The sequence below is a fragment of the Hyla sarda genome, chromosome 8 (assembly GCF_029499605.1).
Source record: "Hyla sarda isolate aHylSar1 chromosome 8, aHylSar1.hap1, whole genome shotgun sequence".
Classification (NCBI taxonomy): Eukaryota; Metazoa; Chordata; class Amphibia; order Anura; family Hylidae; genus Hyla; species Hyla sarda.
The window spans coordinates 120,979,892-120,992,623 of record NC_079196.1 but is presented as its reverse complement, the minus strand read 5'-3'; the positions used below and the strand labels follow the sequence as shown (position 1 = coordinate 120,992,623).

General features: G+C 43.7%; 1 protein-coding gene across 8 annotated transcripts in view; it reads right to left on the bottom strand.

The window, feature by feature from the left end:
- PIKFYVE (phosphoinositide kinase, FYVE-type zinc finger containing) overlaps positions 1-12,732 on the bottom strand; it is a 301,144-nt gene that overhangs the window by 75,060 nt on the left and 213,352 nt on the right. For 7 of the 8 annotated variants that reach the window (XR_008847336.1, XM_056536875.1, XM_056536878.1 and 4 more), the window contains one exon: positions 10,047-10,211. The exons of the other annotated variant lie outside the window; for it this stretch is intronic. Coding sequence is in view for 6 of the 7 variants with exons in the window: in XM_056536875.1 (XP_056392850.1) it covers positions 10,047-10,211 (165 nt within the window). In the remaining variant the exon portion in view is untranslated. The remainder of the gene's footprint in view (positions 1-10,046; positions 10,212-12,732) is intronic. 8 annotated transcript variants of the gene reach the window in all.

Sequence of the window (12,732 nt, the reverse complement as noted above, 5' to 3'; positions counted from 1 at the left end):
ATCCTTAGGATAGGGGATAAGTTTTTCAGCACTGGACTATTCATTTAAGCTTTTTTAATAGAAGTAATTTACAAATCTGTTTAACTTTCTGGCACAGGTAGATTTGAAAAAAATATTTTTTCCACCGGAGTACTCCTTTAAATTCAGCAACCTTTCCTCTGGACAGGTTTTGATAAATCTCCCTCAAGGAGTGTAATAATAGTAAACATCTAACAATGTAAACTATAAAGAAGCATACTGGGTCAGACAGCCATGTAGTCATAATCAGAGAAATAACCATTACAGGTAGTAAATCTACACATGGAAAAGCTGGGTGCACGAATCAGAAACAGATCCAAGCAAAATAGGGTGACGCACTCTCCTTTTATCTAAACCACAGGGAAAAGACTTTCTGTTTCAGTAAATTGTTGGCACATAAAGAACACTGCAAATGTTAAACTAGTAAGTGTACTGGAGGCTTAGAATGTGCCCTGTACTAGACTGCTGAATATGCATGAGATGGGAATCTCTAACAATTTTCTGCTCTTCGCCTGCTGATATAATGCTGCCCTTGGCTCTTTGTTTGATCCAATTAATAAGCATCACAAGCACCAGATTACAGATGGGAGACTGCCATAGAATTCTAGGAGATTAACCCCTTGGGGACCAAGCCCATTTTGACCTTAAGGATCAGAGCATTTTTTGCAATTCTGACCACTGTCACTTTAACCCCTTAATGACGCAGGGTATTTTCCGTTTTTGCATTTTCATTTTTTCCTCAAAACCTTCTAAAAATCATGCCGCTTTCAATTTTGCAGCTAAAAATCCATATTATGGCTTATTTTTTGCGCCACCAATTTATTTACCCAAAAATCCACGACAAAACAAAAAAAAAAAAATTTAAAATCATTGTGCGACAAAATTGAAGAAAAAATGCCATTTTGTAACTTTTGGGGGTTTCTGTTTCTACACAGTGCATTTTTCTGTACTAATGACACATTCTCTTTATTCTGTAGGTCCATACGGTTAAAATAATACCCTACCTATATAGGTTTGATTTTGTCGTACTTCTGGAAAAAATCATAACTACATGCAGGAAAATGTATACGTTTAAAAATGTCATCTTCTGACCCCTATAACTTTTGTATACTTCCGCATATGGGGATGTATGAGGGCAAATTTTTTGTGCCGTTTTTATATCGGTATCATTTTTGTTTTGATTGGACTTTTTGAGCACTTTTTAATGGTATAAAAAGTGACCAAAAATACGCTATTTTGGACTTTGGATTTTTTTTTACGTGTACGCCATAGACTGTGCAGTTTAATTAATGATATATTTTTATAGTTCGGACATTTACGCATGCAGTGATACCACATATGTTTATTTTTATTTACACTTTTTTTTTTTTTATTGGGAAAAGGGGGGCGATTCTGACTTTAATTAGGGAAGGGGTTAAATGATCTTTATTAATACTTTATTTTCACAATTTTTTGCAATGCTATAGCTCCCATAGGGGGCTATAACACTGCTCACACAGATCTTCTACACTGATTACTGCCTGGCAATAGCCGGGCATTTATCAGTTTTATCGCCGCTCGACTGCTCCTGCCTGGATCTCAGGCACGGAGCAGTCATTCGGCGATCGGACAGTGAGGAGGCAGGTAGGGACCCTCCAGCTGTCCTGTAAGCTGTTCGGGACACCGCGATTTAATCACGGCGGTTCCGAACAGCTCCACTGAGTTAACCGGCACAGTTTACTTTCACTTTAGACGCGGCGATCAACTTTGATCGCCGCATCTAAAGGGTTAATACCGGTCATCACCGCGGGACCGACGCGATATGACGCGGGGTCAGCGGGTGACCCCGTGTTCTATCGCGGGAGCCTGCTCATGACGAATGCATACATCATGTAGCAGGAAGGGGTTAAGCATTAATAACTCTGTGATGCTTGTACTTATGAATTTGATTCCGAGAATATTTTTTCGTGACATATTCTACTTTATGTTAGTGGTAAATTTTCGTTGATGCTTGCATCATTTCTTGGTGAAAAATTCCAAAATGTAATTAAATTTTTTTTGAAAATGTAGCATTTTTATGAATTTGAAGCTCTCTGCTCGTAAGGAAAATAGACATTCCAAATAAATGATATATTAATTCACATATACAATATATATCTACTATATGTTGACATCAGAAAGTTGATATGTTTTTACTTTTTGAAGACATGAAAGGGCTTCAAAGTATAGCAGCAAGAAGTAAATTTCAAAATCTGAATTTTTCAGGGACCAGTTCAGTTTTGAAGTGAATTTGAGGGTATTTATGTTAGAAATACCCCATAATGGACCCCATTATGAAAACTGCACCCCTCAACGTATTCAAAATGACATTCAGAAAGTTTGTTAACCGTTTAGGTGTTTCACATGAAAAGCAGAGGAAAAATTCTAAATCTTCATTTTTTACACTTACATGTTCCTTTAGACCCATATTCTTTTTTTTTACAAGGGGTAAAAGGAGAAAAAGCCCCCCAAAATTTGTAACCCAATTTCTTTCGAGTAAGGAAATACCTCATATGTGGATGTAAAGTGCTCCGTGGGTGCACTAGAGGGCATTTGGTTGGAATAGAAGTCTGGGGCCATGTGCGTTTACAAAGCCCCCATGGTGCCAGTACAGTGAACCCCCCCCCCCCCCAAATGTGACCCCGTTTCGGAAACTACACCCCTCACGGAACGTAACCAGGGGTGCAGTGAGCATTTACACCCCACTGGCATTTGACAGATCTTTGTAATAGTGGGATATGCAAATGAAAAATTTAATTTTTAATTTTTACGGACCACTGGTCAGACACCTGTGGGGTGTTAAGGCTCACTATGCCCCTTGTTATGTTACGTGAGGGGTGTAGTTTCCAAAATGGGGTCACATGTGGGTATTTACTTTGCGTTTATGTCAGAACTACTGTAAAATCAGCCACCCCTGTGCAAATCACCAGTTTAGGCCTCAAATGTACATAGTGCGCTCTCACTCCTGAGCCTTGTTGTGCGTCCGCAGAGCATTTTACGCCCACATATGGGGTATTTCCGTACTCAGGAGAAATTGCGTTACAAATTTTGGGTGTCTTTTTTTCCTTTTACCAGCATGTTCTTGTAAAAAAAATTACGCTAACATGCTGGTGTAGACCCCAACTTTACCTTTAAGGGGTAAGAGGGCAGACGTGGCCAAACTACAACTCCCAGCATGCCTGGACAGTCTAGTCATGCTTTCAATTGATATCTGGAGCGCTACAGTTTGGAGACCACTGTATAGTGGTCTCCAAACAGTGCCCTTCCAGATGTTACAGGACTACAACTCTCAGTGCACTGCCATAGATTGTGATGGAGTGACTCAGCAGTTTTCCCTGCTCGAGCGCTCCGCCTCCATTACAATCTATAGGCTGACACTCGCACACCCCCCCCCAACCATTGGTTACTGCGGGGGCTGGGGAGGGGGGAGTGTGCGAGTGTCACGTGACATATTGAATCATCAGGCATTGCAGCTCACGGCAGTCTCACTTGGGCTATCACTGGGAGAGGATCTCTCCCAGTGATAGCCCGAAGCTGCACGGAGCTCTCATGGCCTTTGTGGCCCGATTACGAGAGCGGTATCGGGCCACAGAAGATAATACTTTTACTGTTTTATTGTCACCCACCAGCGCGTTCGTTCACCACCGCTATCGGGATCCCTATGCCCGATAGCGGCGTTATCATCTTGTCACCGCCAGCGCGATCGCTCGACAGCGCTATCGGGATCCCTATGCCCGATAGCGCTGACAACCGCTTGCCTCCCCGCCTGCTGCACTACGCAAATAGCGTAGGTAGGTAGCATAGCCATAGATTAGTGTAGGTTGTAATTTAGCATAGTTTAGTATTAAAAGTGAAAGGGGGTTAGGCACCACAACTCCCAGCATGGGAGTTGTAGTTTAGGACAACAACTCCCAGCATGCCAATACACCTAAAGGCTGCCAGGGCATGCTGGGAGTTGTAGTTAAGCTTAGATTAGACAGCAAAAGGACTACAACTCCCAGCATGCCCAGACAGCTAAAGGCTGCCCAGGCATGCTGAGAGTTGTAGTTTAGCTTAGATTAGACAGCAAAAGGACTACAACTCCCAGCATGCCCAGACAGCTAAAGGCTGCCCAGGCATGCTGAGAGTTGTAGTTTAGCTTAGATTAGACAGCGAAGAGACTACAACTCCCAGCATGCCCAGACAGCTAAAGGCTGCCCAAGGCATGCTGGGAGTTGTAGTTTAGGACTACAACTCCCAGCATGCCCAGATAGCTAAAGGCTGCCCAGGCATGCTGGGAGTTGTAGTTTAGGACTACAACTCCCAGCATGCCCAGATAGCTAAAGGCTGCCCAGGCATGCTGGGAGTTGTAGTTTAGCTTAGATTAGACAGCAAAGGGACCACAACTCCCAGCATGCCCAGACAGCTAAAGGCTGCCCAAGGCATGCTGGGAGTTGTAGTGCAGTGATGGGACCATAAATCCAGGCATACCCAGACAGCTGAAGGCTGCGTGGTGATGCTGGAAGTTGTGGTGCCTTCACTGCACTACAACTCCCAGCATCACCACACAGCCTTCAGCTGTCTGGGCATGCTGGGAGTTGGGGTGCCTTCACTGCACTACAACTCCCAGCCTCACCACGCAGCCTTCAGCTGTCTGGGCATGCTGGGAGCTGTGGTGCCTTCACTGCACTACAACTCCCAGCCTCACCACGCAGCCTTCAGCTGTCTGGGCATGCTGGGAGTTGTGGTGCCTTCACTGCACTACAACTCCCAGCCTCACCACGCAGCCTTCAGCTGTCTGGGCATGCTGGGAGTTGTTGTCCTAAACTACAACTCCCATGCTGGGAGTTGTGGTGCCTAACCCCCTTTCACTTTTAATACTAAACTATGCTAAATTACAACCTACACTAATCTACGGCTACGCTACCTACCTACGCTATTTGCGTAGTGCTGCGCATGCGCAGTACTACTTTAGCTGTGCCCGATGCTCTACTTTCTGTTCCCCGTTCCCTGAGAGTTAACAGGGGACAGGGAGCAGAGCAGCAGGCGGGGAGGCAAGCGGTTGTCAGCGCTATCGGGCATAGGGATCCCGATAGCCCTGTCGAGCGATCGCGCTGGCGGGTGACAATCTGATAACGCCGCTATGGGGCATAGGGATCCCGATAGCGGTGGCGAAAGAGCGCGCTTGCGGGTGACAATAAAACAGTAAAAGTATTAGCTTCTATGGCCCGATACCGCTCTCGGAATGGGGCCACAAAGGCCATGAGAGCTCCGTGCAGCTTCGGGCTATCACAGGGAGAGATCCTCTCCCTGTGATAGCCCAAGTGAGACTGCCGTGAGCTGCGATGTCTGATGATTAAATATGTCACTTGACACTCGCGCACCCCCCCCCCCCCCCCCAGCCCCCGCAGTAACCAATGGTTGGGGGGTGTTGTGCGAGTGTCAGCCTATAGATTGTAATGGAGGCGGAGCGCTCGAGCAGGGAAAACTGCTGAGTCACTCCATCACAATCTATGGCAAATCACAATCTACAGCAGTGCACTGGAATGCCAAAGGCTGTCTGGGCATGCTGGGAGTTGTAGTTTTGAAACTCCTAGAAGCAGCAGTGAAGATCACTTTACATCGATCTTCACTGCTGCCTCTGACGTTCCTGCTGACTCTACTTGCCTGCCAATCCTCCCCTGCTCCACTCGCCGGTGCCCATGGTACCTGCTGCCGGTCCCCACGTGCACAAGGTACCTGCTGCCATCTTCCCCGGTCTGTCCGGGCGGTCAGTCCTGATTGGCCAACCGCAGGGAATAGGAGGTGGTGGCACCACTGCAACCTCGCTCCTATCCTTCAGGACGGTCAGAGCGGTCTTTGACAACTTCGATCATCCCTATTTCCCGGACTATCGGGTCACCAGAGACTCGATCAGCCCGGAATCGCTGATCTCAGGACCCCCCCCCAGGAATTGTCACGGGATGCCTGCTGAATGATTTCCCTGTTAGAAATACCCCATAAATTACCCCACTATACAAACTGCACCCCTCAAAGTATTCAAAATGACATTCAGAAAGTTTGCTTACCCTTTAAGTGTTAGCAGCAAAGTGAAGGAGACAATTTTTAATCTTCATTTTTTTCACTCGCATGTTCTTGTAGAGCCATTTATTTTTTATTTTTACAAGGGGTAAAAGGAGAGAAAACACTCCAAAATTTATAACCCCATTTCTCTCGAGAAAGGAAATACCTCATATGTGGATGTAAAGTGCTCCGTGGGTGCACTAGAAGGCTCAGAAGGGAAGGAGCGACAATTGGATTTTGGAGAGTGAATTTTGTCGAAATGGTTTTTGGGGGGCATGTCGCATTTAGGAAGCCCCTATGGTGCCAGAACAGCAAAAAAATAAAAACCTACATGGCATACTATTTTGATAAACTACACCCCCTCAAGGGACGTAACAAGGGGTCCAGTGAGCATTTACACCCCATAGGTGTTTGACGACTTTTCGTTAAAGTCGGATGTATAAATGGGAAAAAAAAAAGCAGTTTTTTCCCCAAATTTAACATTTTGACAAGGTGTAATAGGAGAAAATGCCCCCCAAAATTTGTAACCCAATTTCTTTTGAGTATGGAAATACCCCATGTGTGAATGTCAAGTGCTCTGCTGCCGCACTACAATGCTCAGAACAGAAGGAGTGTCATTGGGCTTTAGGAAAGAGAAATTGTTTGGAATGGAAGTCGGGGGGCCGTAAGCATTAACAAAGCCCTCCGGACCCCCCCCCCCCCCCAACTTGTGACCCCATTTTGGAAACTACACCCCTCACAGAATTTAATAAGGGGTGCAGTGAGTATTCACACCCCACTGGCATTTGACAGATCTTTGGAACAGTGGGCTGTGCAAATTAAAAATAAAATGTTTCCTTTTCATGGACCACTGTACCAAAAATCTGTCAGACACCTGTGGGGTGTAAATGCTCACTGCACCCCTTATTACATTATGTGAGGGGTGTAGTTTCCAGCATGGGGTCACATGTGGGGTCCATTGTTCTGGCACTATGGGGGCTTTGTAAACGCGCATGGCCTTCAATTCCGGACGCTTTTTCTCTTCTGAGCATTGTAGTTCGCCTGCAGAGCACTTTAAATCCACATATGGGGTATGGTCTTACTCAAAAGAAATGGGGTTACAAATTTTGGGGGGCTTTTTTTTCCACTATTATCCCTTGTGAAAATGAAAAATTTAGGGTAACACCAGCATTTTAGTTAAAAAGTTTTTTTTTTATTTTCCCATCCAACTTTAACGAAAATTCGTCAACCACCTGTGGGGTGTTAAGGCTCACTATACCCCTTGTTATGTTCCGTGAGGGGTGTAGGTTCCAAAATGGGGTCACACGTGGGTATTTATTTTTTTGCATTTATGTCAGAACCACAGTAAAATCAGCCACCCCTGTGCAAATCACCAATTTAGGCCTCAGGAGAAAGTGTGCCACAAATTTTGGGGGTCTTTTCTTCCTTTTACCTCGTGAAAATAAAAAGTATGGGGCAACACCAGCATGTTCGTGTGAAAATGTAAATTTTTTACACTAACAGGCTGGTGTAGACCCCAACTTTTACTTTTCATAAGGGGTAAAAGGAGAAAAAGTCCCCAAAATTTGTAACTCAATTGCTCCAGAGTACGGAAATACCCCATATGTGGCCCTAAACTGTTGAAATTTGACAGGGCTCCGAAGTGAGAGAGCGCCATTTGAGGACTAAATTAGGGATTGCACAGGGGTGGACATTGGGGTATTCTATGCCAGTGATTCCCAAACAGGGTGCCTCCAGCTGTTGCTAAACTCCCAGCATGCCTGGACAGTCGATGGCTGTCCGGAAATGCTGGGAGTTGTTGTTTTGCAACAGCTGGAGGCTCCGTTTTGGAAACACTGCCGTACAATACATTTTTCATTTTTATTGGGGGGGGGGGGGGGGGGGGGGGGGCAGTGTAAGGGGGTGTATATGTAGTGTTTTACCCTTTATTTTGTGGTAGTGTAGTGTAGTATTTTTAGGGTACATTCACACAGGCGGGGGTTTATGGTGAGTTTCCCGCTAGGGGTTTGAGTTGCGGCAAACTTGAAGCAAGAAACTCACTGTAAACCCGCCCGTGTGAATGTACCCAGTACATTCACATGGAGGGGGGACAAACCTCCAGCTGTTGCAAAACTACAACTCCCAGTACGCACTGACAGACCGTGCATGCTGGGAGTTGTACTTTTGCAACAGCTGGAGGCACACTGGTTGTAAAACTTTCAGTTCGGTTCTGTTACCTAACTCAGTATTTTCCAACCAGTGTTCCTCCAGCTGTTGCAAAACTACAACTCCAAGCATGTACGGATAGCCGAAGGACATGCTGGGAGATGTATTTATACAACAGCTGGAGGTGTGCAACTACAACTCCCAGCATGCAAGAGACAGCCGCTTGCTGTTCGTGCATGCTGGGTGTTGTAGTTTTGCAAGATTTAGAGGGCCAAGGTTTAGAAACAGCCGCACAGTGATCTCCAAACTGTGGCCCTCCAGATGCCGCAAAACTACAAATCCCAGCATGCTCAAACAGCAAACAGCTGTCTGGGCATGCTGGGAGTTGTAGTTTTTCAACATCTGTAGGATCGTCGCACGTCATCTCGGGACGCCGCCGGTAAGTGACCTCCGGCATCAGTCACTGCCGATTCCCCTGTTCTGCCCAGACTACAGTGGGTGGGCAGAACGGGGGAACCGAACTTTAACCCCCCCCCGATCTGCTATTGGTCGGTCGCTCTGACCGACCAATAGCAGGGATAGGAGAGGTGGATCAGTCCTTAAGGACTCAAAAAGGGGCGTACGGGTACTCCCTCCGTCCTGAAGGGGTTAAAGTTTGAATCACCCCCTTTTCCTTTAATTCCATATCAAAAAAATATGTAACCATAATAAAAACAAACAGATGTGGTATCGCCACGTGCGTAAATGTCCAAACTATAAAAATATAATGTTAATTAAACCGCACGGTCAATGGCGTACACTTCCCACTAAGCTCTTACAATAGGTCAACAATTATTGTGAAAAGTAACACCTCTATTATAAAGCTAGAAGCTATAATAGACAAAAGGTAATGAGGATAAGTAATTTCCCCCCTTCCCCAGCACAGTAATCATAATAGTACACACTCTTGCTATAAAACAAATCTATGCCACTGCAGTTGCAGCAGTTCAAGAAAAATTGCATCCACCATAATTATGTAAAGAAAAGAAAAAACGAAATGGGAGAAAACTGCAGTAACTTAAAGGTTATACACTAAAAAGATAAGGTGGCACATTCCCTTTAAGAGCAAGACAAAATTGTGTTTTTCCCCCAATTTTGCCCAACAAATTTTTTTTTTGTTTCGCCGTAAATTTTATGGTGAAATGATTGATGCCATTATAAAGAACAATTGGTGACGCAAAAAAAAAAAAAACACTCATATGGGTCTGTATGTGCAAAATTGAAAGCGTTATGATTTTTAGAAGGTGATGAGGAAAAAACGAAAGTGCAAAAAACTGAAAAACCTTGTGTCCTTAAGGGGTTAACTATGAAGACCTTCCTTGTGAGGGTCTCCCTCACATCTGACCTTTTCTGGACTTCCTTTTGTCTAAACACCAGATAACGACATTAATATCCTGCTGTGCTGCCCTGCTGTTGGTATTTTAGGAGTGATTTTTTTTAATGCTAACTGCTTTATTGTGCAATGAACAATATTACTCTGTCCATCCTTACTAAAAGGGGTTATCCAGGAATAGAAAAACAGAACTACTTTCCTTCAAAAACCACTTCCCATCTGTTTCCAGGCTAGGTGTGGTTTTGCAGCTCAGTTCCAGTGAAGTAAATGGAGCAAAGTTGTAAAACCACACCCAACTTGGAGACAGACCGGGAGCAGTTTTTGAAATACCTATTAGCTGTGTTTTTCTGTTCCTGGATAACCCCTTTATTTGTTATATACCGATAAGGGGTAATGGCTGTAATGTGACAGATTTTTTAGATCTATGGTACAGTTAACATTTTGCTAATACCTTGATTTTCAGCTCCTTGGCTTTCTGCACCTTCTCTGCCCATCTGTCCCACTTGATAGTAAGCACTGTCAGCACCTCGTAAGGTTTCCTTTCTTTGTGCTGATAAGTCTGGACTCTTCCCACCTGTCCCACGAAAGAATGACAACACCCCAGAAGCCTTTTTACCTGAAAGAGAAGTGAAAACATTTCCAAAGCTGATAAATAGATATCGGTAAATGTTCCCACTTCCCACTAAGCTCTTACAATAGGTTGACAATTTTTGTGAAAAGTAACACCTCTATTATAAAGCTAGAAGCTATAATAGATAAAAGGTAATGAGGACAAGTCATTTCCTCCCTTCCCCAGCACACTAATCTTAAAAGGACACTCTCTTGCTAAAAAGAAAATCTATGCCACTGCAGTCGCAGCAGTTCAAGAAAAATAGCATCCAACATAATTATGTAAAGAAAATAAAAAACAAAATGGGAAAAAACTGCAGTAACTTAAAGGTTAAACACTAAAAAGGCGGCGCATTCCCTTTAAGAGCAATAAGACTGTGAGACTGTTACTTTCGGGGACTTCCAAAACCTTGAAATGTATTGATTCAGTTACCCACTGCTTCAATGTCACAGACTTGAAATGTTGCCAGACATAATCTTCCTCAACAAGCACAGGGTTCAGTCTAAGGGTATGTTCACACTGAGGAATTGGGGCGGAAATCCACAAGAACTCAGATTTCGCGTGGAATTGGTGTGGAATTTGCTCGGAATTCCACGCGGAATGCAGGTTTCATGCGGAGGAGGAGTATCAAGTATTTCTATTCATAACATTTTTTTTTTTTTCATGCAGAAATTCCGCGCCAATTCCGTGTGGAAATGCTTCGGACTCAAAGAAAAAAATAACATTGATCTCCATGGGAGTAAGACGCTGATTCCGCCTGAAAGAAAGAAGATGTTCTTTCTTCAAGCGGAACAGACTTCCTTGTCAGAATTCTGCTTGAGGAAATTCCTCAGTGTGAACTGAGGGGCAGAAATTCTGTACAACTCTATGGGGATTTCACTTCTGAATGATTTGGAGAGGAAAAAGCGAGCAGAATTACTCGTGGAAATTCCTCTCCAATTCCGCAGTGTGAACATATCCTAATTCAGAGAATTCTGACCTACCAAGGTATCACAACTGAAACATTTTAATTTCAATCCTTAGAAAAGTTTTTAAAAAAAGATAGGATGGCGCGTGGTCCAAAATATCAATGACTTAGATCAAGCTAGCTAGAAATACACCTGTACCCAAGGTGAAAATAATATAACTAAGAACGCAGGCCCTTTTTTCCTTAAAAAATAAAATAAAAAATAGATAAATAAAAATAAATATTATTCTTTGCACAGGTGCGAAACACAAAGTCTATAAAGTTAGGCTCCGTGTTCTAGAATGATCTCCCAAACGGCTACATCATCCAGAAAGTGGTGATAGAAGGAATGAACAAGTAGAACCCTGCCGTTACCAAGCTACATGAAAGAACCATGAGAGAGGCAACAGAACAGGAAAAACATCTAATAGTGTTCAGCAAAGAGCATAGAGTCAATGCCCAAATTCTGTATCACAAACAAATCTGACTTTTGGGATCTCACGTATGTGAACATTACTAAAACATTGCCTTCTTACATTTTTACTATCATTTCACTAAACTTTTGACATATCACAGAGACATGTCTAAGTTTTGATCGTTCAGGGTCTGTTTTCCCACCATTAGATCGAGTGCTTCTCTCCCTGGCTCACTGCAAAAGACAAGCTCCATAGACTTCGTATAAGATCCATCTGCTACCGTGAAAAAGGGAGAGCAGAGAGTCAGGGAGAGAAAAAGTCAGCCATGTGTTTTCCTGGCTCGTGCTAACTAACAGGGGGTCTGAACACCAGAATCTGACTGTTTCTCTGACATGTCACACATTTTGTGGATTGGTAGTAACGCTTTAAAGGGATTATTCTGCTTTTAAAAAAATGCAGATATTAGATTGGCAGGGGTCTGATTAGTTGCCAGACAGCAATTCCAAGAGTTCTCATGCAAGCACTGCAGCCTCTTCAACATATAGTTTGGCTGCAAGTCAAATCCTCCATGCAAAAGCTGAACTATTGCACCCAAAGCAATGATTCTAGGTGAGAATACAGTTTGATATGGACTCTGGCGTATACTCCACCAGTCTTACAATATGGTTTAATTTATCCTATATAACCTGAAAATAATCTTTCATACAGTATCTGTGTATCTGCTATTACTAAAGTGTTTGATGTATATTGCCCCACATGTGTGCCAATCCAGGAGATCGGTACTTAAAGGGTCACTCTCATTAAAACTCATTTTTGCTATTGCACTCCTTATGGTAAATAAAAAATATTTCTAATATACTTTGTTTAAAAAAAAATGAAGTTTCTATGTTTTATTTGTGCTTAAAAAAAGCTCAAGAGCACATTTTCCCCCATCTTATACACAGACTTTGGACCGAAGCCCAAACACAGGAAGTGCAGCCTAGAGTGCTGAGGGGGGTGTGTCCAGCCTCATCCAATCATAGCTCCTCTCACACTTAACTGCCATATGCTGTTGCTGGGACACACACCCTCAGCACTCCAGGCTGCACTTCCTGTGTTTGGGCTTCGGTCCAAAGTCTGTGCATGAGATGGGGGAAATGTGCTCTTGAGGTTTTTTTTAAGCACA